At 35.6% G+C, this 20643-nt stretch overlaps 2 protein-coding genes across 4 annotated transcripts in view; one reads left to right on the plus strand and one right to left on the minus strand.

Annotated features, from left to right (window-relative positions):
• The window catches only part of TMPRSS15 (transmembrane serine protease 15), a 57833-nt gene extending 40935 nt beyond the window's left edge, over positions 1 to 16898 (plus strand). The window contains exons 18-25 of the mRNA XM_056329104.1: positions 530 to 662; positions 6384 to 6479; positions 9914 to 9963; positions 10410 to 10584; positions 12509 to 12690; positions 12939 to 13034; positions 13947 to 14086; positions 15800 to 16898. Of these exons, the coding sequence (XP_056185079.1) occupies positions 530 to 662; positions 6384 to 6479; positions 9914 to 9963; positions 10410 to 10584; positions 12509 to 12690; positions 12939 to 13034; positions 13947 to 14086; positions 15800 to 15955 (1028 nt within the window). The 3' untranslated portion in view covers positions 15956 to 16898. The remainder of the gene's footprint in view (positions 1 to 529; positions 663 to 6383; positions 6480 to 9913; positions 9964 to 10409; positions 10585 to 12508; positions 12691 to 12938; positions 13035 to 13946; positions 14087 to 15799) is intronic.
• CHODL (chondrolectin) overlaps positions 3579 to 20643 on the minus strand; it is a 45299-nt gene continuing 28234 nt past the window's right edge. For 2 of the 3 annotated variants that reach the window (XR_008820271.1, XM_056329069.1), the window contains one exon: positions 17036 to 19529. Coding sequence is in view for 1 of the 3 variants with exons in the window: in XM_056329069.1 (XP_056185044.1) it covers positions 19527 to 19529 (3 nt within the window). In the remaining 2 variants the exon portion in view is untranslated. Of the gene's footprint in view, positions 8479 to 17035; positions 19530 to 20643 lie in introns of those variants that run through there. The other variant, XR_008820270.1, reaches the window with a different exon arrangement.

Consider the following 20643-nt stretch of genomic DNA (forward strand, 5'->3'; position numbering starts at 1 on the left):
GAGAAGTTTTGATAGGAAGATTGGTTTTCAGGGAGATTTGATTTTTTTGTGTGTGTGCTTTAACTAAAGATGCAATGAAAACAGTGAAAATTCTCATGGCAATTGGAACTGGAAGATCCAATTTTTCTGTCAGCTCTGATTTTAACCTTATTTCCAGTCAGTGTTACTGAGCTAAAGCTTCACATAGTGTCTGGAAATTATATATTGCTGGCTAAGGAAAAACATTGGTTAGAACTGATGGAAAATATACTGTTTATTGTCTATTCATGAGACATTTGCAAAATACAGGGTATGAAACTTTCCTGAGGCAGAAATATAGAAGGAGATGACAATAACATTTCCTTCCTGTGGGAACACAACATCCTGGAGATGCTGGGTTTATTACCACTGTAACTTATTTTAACATTTTTTTGGTCTTTGCTGCCAATACTATGTCTGTTAATATTACAGTTCTGTTTGCTTGGGGTGGTGGGGAATGTGGTTTGCCACCTATCTAAAATGCTTCTGTTCATTTTGGTTTGGTCTACAGTGAGATTGCTTAATGGTTCTCTAAGCACTGAAGGGCTGGTACAGGCAAGAATTGGGAAGACGTGGCACCTGGCATGTGCGGATGACTGGAATGAACAGACTTCAGACAGTGTTTGCCAGCTACTGGGGTTAGAGTGAGTGAAAAACATTTATTGTCCTTGTAACTTGTTTGCAGTATATTGGTGTTTTCCTCATCATTTTACTGGTGTCTTTACCATCAAAAAAAAGGGCAAAAGTATTTTTCTGTGGCAAGTGAAGTGCTTGGTGTGCCAACAAATTTGTAAGTGTTACAGACCCTGTTTTGATGGCATTCATTACAGGACTGATGACTGAATATAGCAGATTAGGCATGTGGATACATAATGGAGAATAATGAGAGACTGATGTGGAGGTATTAGTCTTTTGTCGCTTTATGTCACCATTTACATCTTAACTTTTATAAGGATGGCTCAAGAATAAAGCTGGAGCAAACGGCAGCCTTGGCTGCTCTGTTATCATACTAATGTTCATTTCAAGTAAATTCCAGATAATCACCTGGCTATTCTGCTATTGGGTTCCCAGTCCATTTCATACCTATCATTAGACCTGAGCTATTGGGTGAGGAAACTATTTCTCTTGAGGCACACTTAGAAGGGGGAGAGAGGAGGGAAGTATATGACTGAAAAAATACATTTGGCGTCAGTCACTGTTTAGCAGAATTTCCAGGGAAAAGGTGGGGAGGTTTGAGTGCAGAAGTGTTGTATTTTTCAATCTATGGTAAAATTAATAGCCTAAATTCTGGCCTTACTTACACTGTATGCAACTTCACTGCCATTCACCGAATAATAAATAGCTTTCCTACAGTGCTGAGGTTTTCAGGGAATGTCACTTATCCAAGTAATAATCAAATTAAATTCTAAGGTTGCAATTCATTATGTTGGTCTCTGACCAAAGTAGGATGTCTGCCAATGTCCTTCTGATAAATTAATTGTAGAAATCACAGAGTTAAGGGGACTTAGAAAAATATCCAAGTGTTATTTGAAAATACTTTTAGTCATTGGATGAATGTGTGCTGGATTTGATTTTTTTTATTTTTACTTTTTTCCCTTTGAGTAAGTACTGCATTTACATAAATATCAGATAACTGTATGCACAAATCCTGATTGTAATTTATGTGTGTAGTTAACTCATTTATGCATGCATATAAGAACATGCAAACGATGACTAAATGTTCTTCTAGTCAAATACCTTGTTCTTTACAGTAGCCAGTAGCCTTCTTCCTCTGATTCTTTCTCCACCTGCCCTGCCTCCTTTCCCTCTATAACTTCTGGACACTAGTCATTTTGTGGTCTACTAGTTTAATTTACATTTTTAATTTTTGATAGGCTTCAGTGAACTTTGTCTTCCATGGTACTTTCTGTTACCTTTTAAAAATTACTTCTGCTTTTGTCTCCATAACATTCTGTGGCAGTACACTTCAGTTTGTCTATATAAACTAGTTGGATATACTTGCTAAAAATAATCCTATTACATTCCCTAGTTACATGTTTTTAATTCCGTTTCTTAGTTTATTACATATTCCCATTGTCAAGAAAAAATATTTTTAAACCTGAATTGCATCACATTCTCATATCCCGGGTGCTACTGCTGTTACTGATCCTACAGAATAGGATAAAATACTCATATGTATATACATATATTTAACTCCTGTAAGCACTATGCTATTTCTGCCTTCCATGAATCCCCCTGTAGCAATTTTGTTACTAACAGATGTTTGTAACAACAGGTCTTGAGTAGGCTATAGCTCATGCTCCCATACTGAATAATTACCTAGAATCATGCTTCATTAGAGAAAGAGGCTAAGGTTCATCTGGAACAATTTACTTTTGCTGTTAATTGCTTATATATTTGTTAATCTCATTTACTGTTTAATTTATGAAAAGAACTGAAATTATAGGAGTCCTGTAGCATATCCCAATTATTCATGTAGCAGGGCTAGAAAGTGCAATGTTCCATGCAGATTCTAATAAAACACAAATGTGAATCTTTTTGCCTCCGTTTTTCAAATCTGTGACTGTCACATTTGTGATGTGTGCCAAACAGGAAGCAAATCTGCAGGCATGCTTATGCGTTCATCTACAAAATATAGCTTAGGTAAATCATTTACAAATATTCTTAATGAGTCTGGAGTGCAAGGTGCACAAATTGATGCACTTGAGAAACCTGAACAAGACCCTTTGCTCAGCTTGCACTTGCAACTGTGTGCATCTGACAACACTGTTAAAACCCGATTATTGTTAGCATCACTTTTCCTTGAACCAACATTGAGCTTTTCAACATTCTACTAGTCGGGTGTGAAACGTTCTTGTTTCTCTGGGAGCAGAGCCATCTGGGTCTTCACTGAATTGCATGCAGGAATGGGGACAGACTGCAATTTTGCCATACCCAGAAGTCTAACAAGGGCTGAGATTTTAAGCCTCACTCTCAGCCCTGCAGTGTATTTTCTTCATAAATGTGCAAAATTCTTGAGAAGGAAATGAGGTCATTGGAGTTGAGATTTCCAGGTCAGTTAGGTTTTCATCCTCCCCACAAATGAATGGTCAGTAGTAGCTACATGCCTAGTTCCTGGAGACACCTCAGAAAATCCTGCCTTTGAATGTCAGACCTAGGGTCTTCAGTGTGCTAAGAATGTAACACGTAGCCTGAAAGGGGTGGAAATGATCCCCAAAAATTTATACAAAAAAAAAATTGTGGTCTGATGGGTAAGTTAGGATAATAAACAGAGAGCATGATCTTACTCTTCTGTAGAGCCAATGAGTGTCATATGCTGGATGTAAGAACCTGGTTCTCAATGTTTTCAGCATTAAGAACCAGAATTAGGACATTCCTAATAATCTGGTGATAGAATTAATTTCCCGATAGTTGTCACCAAGTAATAATATGCACTTTGACCTGAAAGCCACAGGAGGAATCTCAATGACTTTTTTTGGCTTTGTAGGTCCACAGCTTCACTTCGGATCAGACACTGCTTAAACCCATTGCTTAAGAAGCTTCATTTCAAATCCAGAAAGTATAGAGAGGTTACTTCTATTTATCATCTTCAAATTTTCATATATAAAATTGTGTGCACACAAGCATTTAGAAAACCGCAGCTCTTCATTTAAATTCACATGACCAAAGCTTTTTTTATGCCCAAGAAAATGTTCCCTGTTTGTAATTTACTACTATTCTTCATTGTTTGTTTTTCTGTCAGAAAAATCAGTGGATGAAAAAGAAACACTGCCCTGTGTCTCAAACACAAATTAAACAAACTGCAAACATTCCACAGCCTGAGAACTAAACAATTAATTGCAAAATGTGTGAACATGTTTTCTTCAAATAAGAAAATAGTTGGTTTGTTGGTTTTTTTTTAAACAGGGAAAAGAACTGGAGCTATCAATCATACTTCTTTCTATCCTTATTCTGAATTTTTTTTTCAGCATGGTACCACTTAATGTGAATCTTTCACAACATTTGTAACTCCTTATCGTTACTGAGCACTTACGAAACAGAAAGGCTGAAGTCATAGTGATCCATAGAGTATTTAGGTACATGAAAACCAATAATATCTGAGGAATTCACTGCACAGATATCTCTTTACATCTGTGCATAATAAACTTCCAAGACTGTTCTCTAAGTTTTCTGAAAGTTTTGCCTGGTGAACATGTTGAATAGATTGAGAGTTACTTAACACCTAGGTTAGCCTCTTAAAGAGCATTTTTGTCACAACCTGAAAGATTTCTAAAAGATCATCTTCCAAAACAGAAATTAGAGACCTGTGACACTGCATTTGGGGACCTGCAGAAGAGACTATATTCCTGTTACTAAACTGAATATCTCCAGGAAAAAAAGTACAAGATTTCTTATACTTACAGGAATGCTTAATCCTCATCATTTACCAATAAAAGGCTTAGAGATCTCCAGTTGTGTGTGCTTCAGTGCACTAAATAACTAAATGAAATTATCAATGTTTTTCTCAAAAAAGGGCTTAGATTTTATTTCAAAAAGCTTAATAAAGCTCCTGTGGTTACAGAGAAGCTCAGAGAAGTGCCAAACTGTAATCCAGAAATTTCAGCAGAGGAGTGGGAAATAGTTTGCTCAGTCTTTGCTGAAAAAGACCAAGAAAGATACTGAGGTGAGTCAAGAGATCTTCACGACTATTATGAGGTTGGTGGAAGCTTTGACTTGGAAGGTTTATAGTGTTTGCCCTATTACAGAGTCTGTTAGAGTAATCTAGTAAAGCACACGTGCATTCATTTGAAGTTTCCTGGTATAATATGCCATGTAATATATAAGCCAGTGATATTCATAAATGTACATACTCTAAGCTTTTCCTGACAACATGTTTATTTTTTACATCGGTAAAAGCTCCTGGCCCACTCTTTTCAAAGAAACAATTTAGTGCCTTTTTCACACATTTGTACTTACTGTAGCTCAGTGATTAGACTGGTCTCACTTAAGTTCTTCATTGTATAATTTGACTTTACCTACCTGGGTTGGCACTTCACTACTCTCCCAGACCATCTAACAGGTCAAGTCAGGGTTCTGGGGTAATTTCTGAAATACGTATTAGTGTACTGGTGTTTTATCAATATAAAAGTCTGTGAACTAGAGTGTACAGACACTATCTACCTATCTATCTAGAGACAGCATTAAGGCCTTGATCATTTCCAGGCTGAGAAATGCTGCAGTAATTACTTTTTCAGTAGGGTAGGTCATGCAGCTGTCCTAGTGGCACAGCAGAGCTATTGAACCCCTTTCTCCTATGGCCGGTCTTACTCTCCATACACAGCAAATTTGCAGGATGATTCTAGACTTCCCAGGAGAATGAGATTTACTGCACTTGAAGAGAAGAGATGGTGCTTCCTTCTACACAGGTGCTCCCTGTGTATTAAACCTGCACAAATTGTTCTCCTCTTGCACCTGAGATAATGTATGGCTAAAGGCTCAGGTGGGAGTACACTGTCACCCCTCAAAAAATTATGTAGTCTGACCACAGCTATCTTTTTTCCCCATGCTTCCTCAAGAGAAAGCAAATATGTTTCTTGAGTGTATGTTCCAAGCTGGTCATATGCAGTATCACAAAATATATGGTGCATAATGGGTTATAAAGTAAATCTGGATATGGGTTGTAAACATTAAAACAATTTATCTCACTGATAACACACAGAATTCTTGGTGTTCAAAAGGCCATAATTACAAAAAAACAGTTAGTTGAGGAATATACCCCACTTCAGAGGAATTGTCCTGTTCAATAGCAAACATGACACCCTTGACTCTACTCCACAAACAGTTATTTTGATTTGAACAGATCTACAAGGTGGAACTAATTTCTAAGGAAGGTGGCATTTATTCCATTAGGTTCTTCATGATATAAAATAGTTTCATTTCTTCTTTAGGCACAGAAGTATAGTATCGATGTAATTATCTCCCCTCAAAAAAGCAAAACTGTGATCTTCCAAGGTTCATCTATTATGGTTCCATTTTGCATGCTAAGTTTTAGATCCATATATTTAAAAATTGGTACTGCAAACCCTTCATTGTTACACAGAAAAACAGAAATTGATCTTTTATGCTATTAAAATAATTAATTTCTGTCTTTTTCAATATTATTGTAGTATTATAAATCTTAGAGTAAGATGTAAGAGTGAAAGTAGGTGAGTTGCATTTTAATTCATGTGAGTTCAAGCCTCAAATATCAACTGATAAATAGTAATTATTTCAGGAATAAAATGATGCAGTTTATTCAACCACCATAATCATTTCTCAAACATTCCTCCACTGGTGGAACAGGAAAAAAATACCTACAACTATGCACGTGTGTCTTTTCCTTCCAGGGATGCAAATATGTCATCAACTGTATTATTCACTGGAGATGGCCCATTTGTCAACATCACCACAACAGTGAACCACAGCCTAATATTTACAAAAAGGTGGGTAGATGGAGGTTTCTTCCTCATACAAAAAATAAAGTATGGTGGTGATCATTTCTACACTAATTTCTAGCTCAAGTTTATCTGAGAGGTAACATGATTCTATATGAAGTCTGGACTATAAACATACCCAGATTTTATTCTCTGTCTGCTGCTAAATTCTGTGTAACACTGGGCAACTCACTCTTCCCCTTTCCATTCTTGTCCATCTATCGTAAACTTAAAAGGAGATGCTTGCTACATTTTTAGCTAGCATTCAGGACAATCTTAAGTGAAGTCTTCATACATTTACTTTAGAAACGATAAATAATGCTATTTTTACAAAACATTTCTTATCTAGAAATCTTTAATTATGAATATGTAATATAGTAGAAGAATGGGAGTGGCATTCACCCATAGTTACATAGTGGTTATCACACTAGGTTCTCTGTGTAGTCAATGTAAAAATAAGCACTCCAAAGTGTGATCCATGAAGGTGATGTCTTGAAATATGATGAGTGAACTTCTGTAAACCATTGACTTTATTAATACAGACTTAGGACTAATTACTAAAGTAAGCAACCCACATACAGATATCTATATATAGACAAATCATTCCCTCTCAAAAATGACTTCTGGATTTGTCTCCACGTTTAGAAGTGAATCATTAGATGAGATGATCCTTGGCATACATTCAATTATATTCTAATCTTTCTCAGTCCAAATAACAGCTGAAGTGATTCTGAAGGGTCCTATACTCTGGTAAAGTTTCTTGCAGATTACATAAAAATTTAACTTTAGCACAGTATTATATTCTCAGGTAATTCTGGGATTTACAGTACACCTCCAAAAGGAGAAAGGCTTGCTATGATCAAATTATATATATATATATATATGACTTCAAGTATTATCTTTCTACTTATAAGAAGGGTTATTATACACATTTTTCTGGAATCCTACCAAAAGCACTAAGGCAGAAAATTATGTCTAATTGCTTTAAATGCTGAAACCATGTTGAATACAGCGAGTCCACATTCTTTTACATTTCCTTCATAAACATACCACATAGTAACAAAGTAGGAATTAATTCATAATTTGCCATGCTGTATTTTATCTACAGTAAAAAAAAAAAATACATTTTATGGTTTAATCTTACTCTGCTGATCCCAAACATTTGTCATTCTCATTGGTAATGCAAGTATCTTAAACTAATGAAATATCATTGCAAGCTATTTTTCTTTTTTCTTGAGTGGATATCTAAACCAGCATTGCCACAAGAGATCTTAAAGAGTAATGATTTAAAGATGTCTTCTGTTAATATCTATTAAACACTAGAGAGTGATTAATGCAGGAGGAAATGGAATAAGTTCATTTATCTTAGTTGTATATCTGCTGAAGAAATAGGTATCTTCTACCATGTTTCATCTGGACAGCTGATAGGAATCGTTTCACAGGGTGACACCATTTGCACATTTGCACACTTTTTTGGTACATATAATGAATAATAGAAAGATGACACAGATTTGATAACTTAAAAAAAAAAACCCACACCAAATTCATTAACTGGTAATCAAATTATAAATTGTATTTCTCACATTGTCTTTGGTCTTTATTCAAGCGTAACTACCATAGAAGCAAAAGAGGGTGCATATCATAGGACTTGAAAGCTGTGGTGGCAGAGACAGCGAAACTGTTCTCTGATGCCCTTAGGTAATGTATTTCTTGGCAGGATAGCTTTGTAACAGGGCAAAATCCTGCCTTGAATATATATGTGAGGAGATTCCACAGGCATAATTGCTTTTGCTAGTCCTAAGTGAAGATCATATTTACAGACGTCTCAACCACTCCACATTTCTTCCCGGCATGCTGCTTCATAGATGAGACTCAGAGAAGCACACAGGATGGGTATTCAGCACATGCAATGCCTCTGTTGCCTTTTGGACTCTCCTGTGCTGACCAAGAGGCAACTGAGGACCGGTGAATGGAAGTGCAGGCAAGGAAGTGGTTTTCATACTGGCAGCTAGGTTCAGAAAGAAAAAGTAGAAGCCCATGAAGTAATTTCTACTAAAGCAATCAGTAGGTACTAGTGGTGGGACAGAGACTCTCATTACATGCAACTCCCTGCTTCAATGTGAAAAAAAGGGGACAAATCTGTCATGTTGGATGTTAGTTTGACTAGTTTATAAATCTATCTAAAAGGAAGGTAGGATTGGATAAAGGAGCTAATATATAGTACCATTGCCCACCTCCTATGGAGGGAGCTTGGTCAAGAGTATTTAGTTGCCATGAAATTTATGCAGAAAATGGTATTGGTTTCCTGCAGGTTTATGCATTTCTGGTTGTCTTCCTTGTGTTTGTCTCACTACCAAGGCACACCTTTATGAAGTCAATACAGATTTGAATACAAATCACAGATTTTGGTTTTCAGTTTTTAAATTACAGATTTAAAATTATCTATCTTGAAGTGGAAAATGGCTATGTGAGAATATTCAGGGCTGGAGGCATGTCTCATTCTTACCTGCTCTGTAGTGAAAATCTAACTGGGGAGGTGGGGGGTGGTTACAGTTCCCACTTGCCCTTGCACCACTCTGCCATTGTGAAAACGCTGGGTCACATCATGCATTATTTCCCTCACAACGGATACCAAATTTTAGAGCAGAGTGAAGGATACATAGTACCGTTTCATGTTTAAAGTATCCTTCCCTTTTTTTATTTTTAAATTATGTGGAAATGCATACTGCAAACTAACCATTGGCAGATTTTTTTTCCCCTCTCTGATATATTTCTGTATGTATCAGATTTAAACTGCTAACACACACACTGTCCCAAGTGTTCAGATTCATTACCAGCTATGAAGATAATCTTAAAACCTCTGGGTACCAGAAATGCTTAGTAGTTTTGATCTGTGGTCATGTGCTCTTCAGGCTCTGGCTTTATATCTCTGCTAAATAATTTCTAATCCTGTATATGCAGCTATATATTTTAGAGTGCATTGTAACTGGTAAAAAAATACAGTCATATCAAACTAGGCTCTTGAATTCTTTGGTCACACTGATCTCTAGTGGCAAGGTATTGAAAACATCTCAAAAGGTAGAAAAAATAGCATATGCAGTTACAATTTTGTTGAGAATCTGTCACAGACAGATGACTCATTTCCCTAAAATTCAAGGGGAGTCTACTTTTATTTCTGCAATATAACACAAGTTAAGTGTTCATTGAAGAGGAATGTGTATAATTAGTATTATATATAATATAATGTTGTGTATTTATAATAAATATCTAATTAAATTTTGTTGGACAATTTAACCATTTGATACTGATAATCTAATGTACTTATATATTTAAGTATATATATATGCTTATATACACTTCTATATATGTGTGTGTATATATTTGACAGTCACTTAGAGGTATCTGGTGTGTAGATACTATGATTAATTGCATTTTCATTCTAGAGAACACTGTCTGAACAACCTGGTGGTTCATCTGCAATGTAATATAAAATGTAAGTACACATACCCTGGGAATATTTCACACAGAAATCAAATTGTTCAGTCCATAAAGCCTAATGTTTATAGCTTGAATTGAAAGGTTAGGGAATGGACTGTAAAAGCTATACTTGTAATCAGATAAACACAGGAAAAGTTACAGTCTTCACTTGTTTTCAGAGTTAAGTATACACTAGAGATGGGTCTATACTGAAAACACATATATAAAAAATCCAGAAGGTCTGAGGAAGAACATATCTAAATCTAAGTTATAAAGTTGCACCTTGATTTCAGCTATAAACCACCAAACTTTAATCCACAATAATAGTATTTTTGAATAGCAGTTCGGATACTACTACAAAGCCTATTTTTTCTAAGAATATTCACTAGTCTAATAAAACATGCTATATCCCCCTAAAAATCTACAAATCTATTTTATTTTATTGTTATTATTTTTTTTTAGCTTGTGGAAAACAACTAGTAACTCAGAACAATGGAACAAGGATTGTAGGTGGAAGTGATGCCAGAAGAGGGACTTGGCCTTGGATAGTTTCACTCCATTTTAATTCCAGACCCATTTGTGGAGCCTCTCTTGTCAGTGATGAATGGCTGGTGACAGCAGCACACTGTGTATACGGGTAATGTTCAGAAGCTCACACATTCTGACAATCCCACAACATACAAGTATCCAAATGGTGGACAGTCATCAATCAGTAAAGCTGGGCTGAAGCATGACCTGAGCCATCGATCAATTCCGGATAGAGCAAAACACACTTTCAAAGGAAATCACTGGGGAGTGGCACTTTTTAGAGGGTTTCTAGATGTTTACTGTTATATGAAGTTAATATAAATTCACAAGTACCTCTCTCTCCACTGACTCCAGGGCATCTTTGCAACTAGCTAAGATAGCCATATGACACCCATGCCATGTCTTTTTTATTTTAATGATGATGAAACACTTGTTTTATATGCAGTTTCCTTAAGGATGCATCAGATTACAAATAATTTATGACACTGATACAAAAAATTGACAGCCAGCTCACTGTTTAATTACTATGTTTTGAACCACTTGTGGGCTCAGCTAAAGGCTCCTTTACATTCTGGTAAACCTTCAGTCCTTACTTTAAAGCAGAGAATCACAGAAACTAAGCACCATTTTATGAACAATGAAGAATTGCACTTTAAATATATGGTATTAGCACTGAGCATTTGCACTTAACCCATAATTAATGTGGGCCTCCATTAATTAGTTGAATCTCTGCCAGTGGTATAAAGGATGACATCATACCTCATAAAGGTAAACTCAGTGTTGCCTGTTCCTCCTGTATATTACCATAAATTGATCAAGATTTACTGTTCATCATTGGAATGAATCTAGATTTATGTGCATTGATTAGGCAGTATTACCTATCCTCTAGATGGTGTTATTTGTACCACTCGAAGAAATTATGCATATTTAAATATTTTCTAGTGTTTGTTTCCATAACATCTGTAATAAACCCAAGTCTTGTAGAAAACTTGGAATGGCAAGAAGAAGAAACTGGAATGGCAAAAAAAAAAATCTATTAATATTCAAAATTACAGTAGAACTTTCATTATAAATAGCTAAGTAGTAAGGCAGTGGAGACTATGCCAATACAGTAATGGAGCTATATTCCACACAAAGACACTGAAATGAGAAGGACTAAGCCATCTTAGTTCTCATACAACAAATCCACACCTGTCTTGGTACTTCCTTTTCACTTAAATCACGTTTTTATTTTCACTTAAATCTCTTAAATTTTATCATCTTGACTTTGCTGGAATGTTCCTAAGTGGGAGCTTGCAGTTTCACACCTTAATTCTGAACATTTAACTTAAATGCTCATAGTTTAGAACGAGATAACCTCTTGATGTCAAACCAAAAGATCAGCAGAAACCAATTCAGTACAACAATCAGGCTGAAAACATATTTTTTTACAATTTTTAAAACTATGAACTGGTTGATTAAAAATAGCAAATAATTAATTTCCCTAACTTAAATACAGCCTCAAAAAAGCATGTGTAGCTCAGCAAAAAATGCAGATTATGTCACATTTTGTCTTGGCATTTTTTTTTATTTAGATTAAAAAATTAAGAGAGCAATTTTCTGAGCCTATGAGCTGCAGCACTTCCAGCGACATCTTAGACCTATTATTCTTTATATATTCCATAACAATTTTCTAACTGGGACTGATATTAATTGCCTGGTGGGCAGTCAGCAGTATTCTTCACAGTGTTTAAAAAGCCACAGTAATTTAGTTAATGTATTTTCCTCCTCTGCACTACTGCTTGATTAATTCTTTATAAATAATGCATTATAAGCTTAACACAAAAAATGAACCACATATTTCTACAGTGTAGATGTTTAAGATAGTATTACTATCACAAAATTGTAAGTACATCCACTACACTCTATTTATTTTGACAAAATGTGCAAATGCTATGAATTACCATGAGGTTAAAGATTAGCATTTTACCTAACATATTTTTTAAAACTTTCATTAATCATTCATAATTGTGAATATTCCTTGCAACTTCTAGGAGACAATTAAAACCATCTCAATGGAAAGCAGTTCTTGGCTTGTATGACCAATCAGATATGACACAGCCTGCAACAGTAGTTCAAATTATTGATCAAATAGTTATAAATCCTCATTATGTGAAGCGTACAAAGGATAGTGATATTGCTCTCATGCACCTTCAATACAAAGTGCAATATACAGGTGAGTCGTTATTTTCCCACAAAACAGATTTACTCTATTATGCAAAACTCTTAACTATGCTAAGAATACGAGGGTGATGGGGTGGGTGTACATTTTTCACAACTTAATCATTCTGGAGTCATTCCAGTACTTCCTGGGTATTTTGCTCAAAAAGTGAGTGTGAATTAATGAACATTTTCTTATGTGACTTCATAAAACCCTGAATACAGGGAAGAGGCTGACAGTGATTGCTTGTTTCTCATTCACAGATTACATACAACCTATTTGTTTACCAGAAAAAAATCAGCAGTTTTTACCAGGAATTTACTGCTCTGTTGCTGGCTGGGGTCGTATTATGAATGAAGGTGGGTCATCTGCTTGGAAAATTATGACAGGCATGAAGCTGTGAGGGAAAGCTTGCTCCTGATTCCACAGGGGTTGCTAAGGTAAAATAGTTTAGAGAGGTATTCCTCCATAGGAAAATTTGGGAACTATGCTCCTCCACTGTTCTTTCTCTAAAGCAAAGTAATAGAGTTATAAAATAATTATTAGAGAAAATATACATACCTAGGATCATTAAACTATGAAAAAAACTTATTGCATCCCCTTAGATGTTACGATGACTACTTTTCTCAACATGAAATATGTACATCTTATTGTCAGATACTGGGTGGGGGAGGAGGAAGATTAGTCTTTCTGACAATGTGCAAATGATTTTCCCCAGAAGTCAAGCATACTGACTGTAGTGTAAAATGTTATGTTCTGTTTGCATATCATTTGAAATCTCTGTGAAATCATAAATATGCCATTTCACTTCTACAGTTGCTTGTACACATTTGTTTCTACATTTTCAGAATAAAATTGCATTAAAAATTTTGAGTAGGAATTAGTAAAAGAAATTTTTAAAAAACTTGAAATAATCAAAGTTACATAATGAATAGTGAGGAAACATTGGACAATCCAAGCTCCTAAGCCCTTAATGATCCCTTAGATCTCCTCATTGTGAGTTCATAGTCACTGATTTTAGCAATCTTGATTTAATTATAACCAAATTCAGTCCCATTACACAAATGAAAGACAGGATTCAGTTAATGAGCACCAGTTAATCAGTGACTGTGTTACAGGGGTATAAGCCTGAATAGGACAGCAGCGAGGCAGGGTTTCCTGCTGCTCGGTAGCATGCTTAGCATGCTGGAACTGGAACAAAACCATCAGTGTTCTGAGCGGGATGTACGCTATTTATCACAGCAGCTAAACATACTTTGTATTTTCATCAGGTCCCACTTCAGATATATTGCAAGAAGCAAAGGTCCCTCTCATTTTGAATGAAAAATGCCAACAACAGATGCCAGAATACACTATTACTGAGAATATGATCTGTGCGGGATATGACATGGGAGGAACAGATTCCTGTCAGGTAAATACAAGTAACTTATTTCCACTGCTAGCATATACCACATCTAATTATTGAGTAAAATGCTCCCTGATCCCCTAATCATTAAAACCAGAACCATCACTGTCCATTAATGTGATTTCTACTCGCAGTGTTTTGCCCATTTAATACTTTATCAGGATACAAGTTGAAAAGATAAAAACCTATTATTTTGTGTCACGTTGACATAAACAACCATGGAAGGAAGATAAATATTTTCTGCACTAAGCTTTGAATAATTACTGATGAGTCATTCCCTGAAGGAAAGAGGGTCAAGCTTAGGGAAAAGCAGACTACAGAGAAATAAATACCAAATGGACTGAAGTCTCAGAAATGCTTCATACAGGAAAGGAGAGAGAGCGATGTTGGTTTCCCCCAGAATCTGTAGACTGGAGACCTTCTGTAAGTAGATGCCACAGTATGTTGGAGAGGCTGCCTTTCTGCATTGATCACATATGCTGCTTCCTGGGGATCTGGTTTTTATCCATTCCAGATCTGCTTATAACACAGTGCTTCTCCTTGAGGATATGGTCAGAATTGGCTGTCACATAATTTTTCTTCGAGCAACATGGAGTCTATAGCATGGAGACTGGCTGGTTCTCCTCAAGTCTGATGAGAAGCACTATCAAATAATTTCTCTTGCCTTGCACTCACAACCTAAGCCTTCATCAGGTGCAGTGACTTCGACTAGTTTAGTCTAGAAGGAAGAGTGTATGCAAATTTCCTTTGCCATTCCTGCAGCCTCCGTGGCTTTCCTCTTTCCTTTTTGCTTCTGAACCTCATACTGAAAAGAAAGCAGTGCAGCACCATAGGCTGATACAGAGTACCAGTGGCCAGTCTTGTGATCAGTGACCATTCAACCACAAGGAAAGATGAACAAGTGAGTCCTGATAGTGCGTCAGCCTTTAGGCTGCTGTCACAGGCTTTGAACATTTGTGGATGCCCTAGAGTTATGGGCAGAAGTATTTTAATGGCTGAATCCTTGCAGAATGTTCCTGTAAAACTCCATTCACAAGGCTGTGAGAAGACAAAAATAATTCTGGTTCAACTAACTTGATAGACAATGAAAAATAGTCACTGTTTTCTTCCTCATCAAAACAAGACACTCATGGCTGACTCATCCACCACTCAGGCTGTGGGATCAATCAAATTTGGTATCCCACACTATTGCAATGTGACCTCTGCTAAACTACTCAGAAGGAGGTGTGAGAAAAGGACGCCTCCTCTTCTGGCAGACTTGCCATCTTTTTCTCTAAATTCAAAACCGCTGAAACTTTGGGGCAACTGAAACTAAAAGTACATTTTGGCTGAATAGACTCAACTGAAAAATAATCCTACACATTTATGCAGGCTTTGTGGAAGATGAAGGGCTAAACTTAAAAGTAATAAGCAAAAAAAAAAGATCAGTTAAAACTCAGTCCTGTGCTGAAAGACTGGTAAGAGCTTAAGACTGCATCCTTTTTTTTTTAAAAAAAAAAAAAAAAAAGAAAAGAAAAAAATGAAAAAGAAAAAAAAGGAAATGGATTATCCCAATAATTTTTCCACTTGGAAGAATTCATATTGATCTCACTTCTGCTGCCCAAGATATATAGGGATACAATTTCTACGATTAAAGATCAACACAAACAAAGCATCATAAACAGGCTCTGCTTCAGAGTTGACAATGTTCAATTTTAACTTTTGAATTTCATATTGCAGGGAGATTCAGGTGGCCCTCTGACATCTGAAGATGATAACAAGTGGTTTTTGGTTGGTGTAACATCATTTGGCTATAAATGTGCACTTCACGAAAGACCAGGAGTGTATGTTCGAGTCACCATGTTTGTGGACTGGATCAAAAAAATAATCTATTAGCTTGATATCTTTTAATGATAGCAATAGAATTTAAAGGTTGAAAGTAAGCCATTGTATAATGATGTAAACCAGAGTGGCATTTCAGTCTCATAGTTAGATAAACTGAATAAATATTTAAATTATGGGGAGGAAAATATTAATTATTGAAAACTCCATTACCAGTGGAAAGCAAAATTTTGAAATAGATGCTGCGGGTTTTTTAATAAATAGTTATATAATTTATTTTTTCTTTTACATGAGCCCATGGGAAAAGTTTCTTTGAACATCAGTGCATTAAATGCATAGTGGAGGGCTTTACAAAACATGGGCATTAAAAAAAAAAGTTTACAAACTGCAAATGCTTTATTGAAAAATGGTCTAAAATTATTTTTTTCAGGTCAAACATTACCTGTTTTTATGTTTTTACACTGTATTTTTCAATGTGCATTTTCATTTCAATTCATAGTAAACTCTTCAGGAATCTCACCACATCCAAAGTGAAGGCATATGTTATCTTTTTAAACTGGGCTCATGGGAGTTCTTCTGTCTTGTCTATTATAAAAAGCTCTGGAATGAGGTTTATGGATTGTGCATAAAAGCTGGTATCTTGTATCATGCTGCTTTCTAATGAATAAACTGACTGTAAGCCAAAAGTTCTCTCTTGTGTAATTTGTTTGGAATGAATAGAGTTAAATAAGGTTTGAACACAGCTTTTTAGCTTTCTTTTTAGACAAGTGTTTTGGCAATTTTTCAAGCAATTATAGATATGTGCTTCTGTACACCAAGGCTCACAATACTGCAACCTCCTCTCATGAAAAGTAATGTTTTCTAAAAATGTTTGACAATAAGGAGTATTGGCTATTCCTGGTGAGTAAGAAGTAATAGGCTTCCTTTGATATATGACATGCTTTTCCTGTACTAGTGACTTTTAATACTGATTTTGTGCTTGTATAAAAACTATCATGACAGCCCCTTACAGCATTCTAAAGGGGAAAGAATATGAAGAAGGGTTTTTATCTTCTTGAGCTTTTTTCTAGATAGGTTTCTATTAAAATATAATTATCTACTTGTTGAAATGCCTTAAGTTCAATGGTGTCTTAGTGTAATATGATGTATTTCCTTTATTTGTTTTCAGCCTAATGTACAAATTTAATATCTCTTTAATTCCAAAGTACTGCATGAAAACATAAAATGCATTCTAACTTACTGTGTATGTGTATCTACACATGATGTATGATTCTTGTAAGCAGCTCCCACACTTGGTGCTTACAACACTAAATGCAGATATGAAGCGCTCAAAATACAAGGCTAGCTTACAAGCACAGGTTGGTGGTCACTGATAAAAAACACCAGGTCCCAAACTGTTTTCAGGTCTTCATAAGCATTAGGGGACTAGTTCAAGCATAAAATATTTAGTTTTATCAACACATCTGTAACCACAAGGAACACAGGCAGATATAATGAAGCCAGACAGAAGATAAAATGTTTTAGACTCTTTCATATAAACCACACAGTTTTTAACATTAAAATGTTAAAGTTGCAAATCCTGTCTTTTGTAGTGGATTACTGTTTCCCCTTTACTAGAAAACAGCCACTGAAAATAAAGTGTATTCTGCTATCAGTATAAATTGATTTGGATGAAGCAATTACATTAAAATGCTCAATTAAAATGTGACATGGTTTCTTCATTATTTACTATACATCACTATCGTAAATTGTGTTTCAGTCTGTTAATATAATACAAGAGCCATCTCAAAGCAGATACAGTCACTGGAAAAACGTGCTTCCAAGAAATACAGTAATATACTTTTACTTATGTGTAATTTTTGCTTCCCAAAATGCAATACATACATGTATTTTCAGTTATACTGTAATAAACCAGCCCATCAGACTGAAAAAATTGATATTATAAACTCTGGTACAGAAACATATATGTAATATAGACTAGCATAATTAAAAATTAAAATTTATAAAAATAAACTAATTTATATCTAGATAGAACTAACATAACCTTAGTTGACCACATTCTAACCTCCGTTCAGCTTCCACTACGTCAGTTGCCTGCATATTAACCTGTGGAGAAACCAGTCGTTACCAAGTTAAAATACATGGGCAGCATGGATTATTTTCAATTGAGTCACAGTTCCAAAATACTTTGAAATGGGATGGTAGAAGCTTGATGCTGACTTACACTCACTTGCACCCAAAAAAGGTTAAAAGATTAGAGAAGGAAACAAGAGCTTTCCTCTCAGACACTTCTTGCTTGCAAAAGGCCGCGATCACTACAGAAATAAAACAAAAATTATATTCCCTGGGGAAAATAAGGGCAGTGGGAATATAATGTTTTTAAAATGACAAACTGAAGCCATGCCATCTATCGGAGGACTAGCTAAGGTTTACTGTCCTTCCTTCAGTTCCTTGCCTCACCTACTGCTGCCATTTGGAAGTGATTTAGAGAGGCAGTGAGCAGAAGGGAATGTGGTCACTGCAAGGGGACCCCATAGCTATACATAAAAGCCAACAGGCTTATTTGAAGTGGCTTTAGTTGATGAAAACTGTCACCTGAAACTGGAAGTAATTTTCCTTTCTCTGTTCTGTAGGTTTTAATGTGAATATGAAAGACAGAAGGTCAAGGGGTGGTTTTTTTGTTTGCTTTTCTTATTAAACAGCAATTCTGTTGCTACTAATGGACCATGTCACATATATACCTGTGGGTTTTCTGGATTCTCTAAACCCAAACAAAATCCAAACATAATACCAGCTTAAAGTCTAATTTGTAAGTATTCTCTCTGGAAGTGTGCAGCACACCTATTTCCCCCCCTTTCTGCTCTTATCCTTACTCCTATCTCCCTTTTGAGTGTGGAAATAAGGAAAATAAAGACAAAAGAATTCGTGTATGTATGGGATTTGTATGTTTTGCATGGAAAAGAATTACCAGATTAAAGTTGAGAGTTATAATACTGTAGGATTGATCTGTGCATCATTTGTAGTCTTCCACATAAGAAGTTGTTCCTAGATACTAGGTAAAAGCTAAAGAAACTTAAAAATCCTAAGTAAAGGAAATACATGGAAGGAAACTATTTCCTTCCCCTAAGCAGGTGATATGATATGGAAATATTTTGTCCCAATAACCAATATTTCTTATTTACGTATAGAATCTGAGTACATTATAATAAAAGCATTGCATGCCACCTTCCGTTGGCCTTCACACAGAGTTTAAGACTGGCCCATACTGATAACTGCCCAGTAATCAATCACGTTCACCCTTGTAAGAAAGGCATCTGAAGGTGTTTGCTTTCTCCTAATTGCTGCATGGAAATCACTTCTGTGCCATTAATCATAATATCAACAGTTACACTTTTACACATCCTTTGGAAGTACAAAGGATGAAGAAATAATTAATCCTTAAATTAAGTTAAAGGGAGTTAATTCTTCAAGACCATAAAAAGAACTAAGTTCTTTTTACCCAACCGTTCCCAAGAAAGTGGAGTCTCTTGCCCTCAGTTGAGTGAAGCAATGATTAAGTCAGGAGAAAAACAATTCTGGTCTTGGTGATCATGCAGAATCATAGTATTTTTTGGTCTGTTTATAATCACTACAAAGGAAATTGAAGTAAGTGATCAAGCAAAGAAAGTTGTGACTTACAAGAAAAACTACAGAATATTTGAAGTAGGAATAGCAACACTTAAACTCAACTACAGAAGGCAGCTTCTTCAAAGAGGAAGTAAAAACATAGCATAACAGTAACTTTAAGATGCTTCCAAAAGTGCTTCAGCAATAGCATTGCACAATTAGTACTAGTGATATTGAACTTTTAAATGTTTTTTCTTTATCTAGAAAAATACACATACACATTTGTCTCTGAACTCAAAGCTGTGGTCAACACCAGCTAGCACAGCGTAGGTAACCCAGAGTAATACAGTTTTGCTTCTGTTCGTCTCTCCCCAGCTTCCACACAGTAGTAGTTTTGAATCTGTGTTAATGTAAAGCCAAATAGCTTGAACTCATGCTCTTGAACTCTTGCTGAAACTGCAGGAAAATCCCTTAACTTTCCACTACTGCACCAGGCTGTCATCAACAAATCAGAGTGCTATTGCTACCACGCAAAGATCTGCGCCTAATGGCTGGTGAAACTATTCTTATGGCACAGAAAGCTCTTATGGAACCAAAGAGAATGGACATTAATGATATTAACAATAACTCTAAAAGAAGACTTTAAATGCATTAGGGTTACATCTAAACCTGTCTATCAATTAACATAATAAACGCTTTTCTAGCTAATAGTCTGAGTAATGCTGGGATCAATCTATTAGTGCCACTTCCAAGAAAAGCCATTTGTCTTCACTCTGATACCTTACATTATTCCTAACAAACTATGAGCTATATTTAAATGATCTTTAATGCATTTTTTAAATAGGTTTACTGAAAAAAAGTAATTTTAATCTTAAAACTCTTGTCCACTGTGATATTATTTTTTTTCCTCAGAAAAAGTAAAGAATATTTTACTTAAACAACTAACGACTGCTTTCAAACGACAGCGCATTAACGAGGTATCACTCGCCAAGTTATTTATGTTGACCTTGGACCATTATGTCAAAAACTTATGATCATTCCCTGGAAAAATGGATTCATTATATGACATCAAATTACTTTTATGAATCCTTGAATTTTGCCACATCAGATCAATGTCACAACATTGCAGCTATCTC

Source organism: Falco biarmicus, chromosome 2 (assembly GCF_023638135.1).
Source record: "Falco biarmicus isolate bFalBia1 chromosome 2, bFalBia1.pri, whole genome shotgun sequence".
NCBI lineage: Eukaryota > Metazoa > Chordata > Aves > Falconiformes > Falconidae > Falco > Falco biarmicus.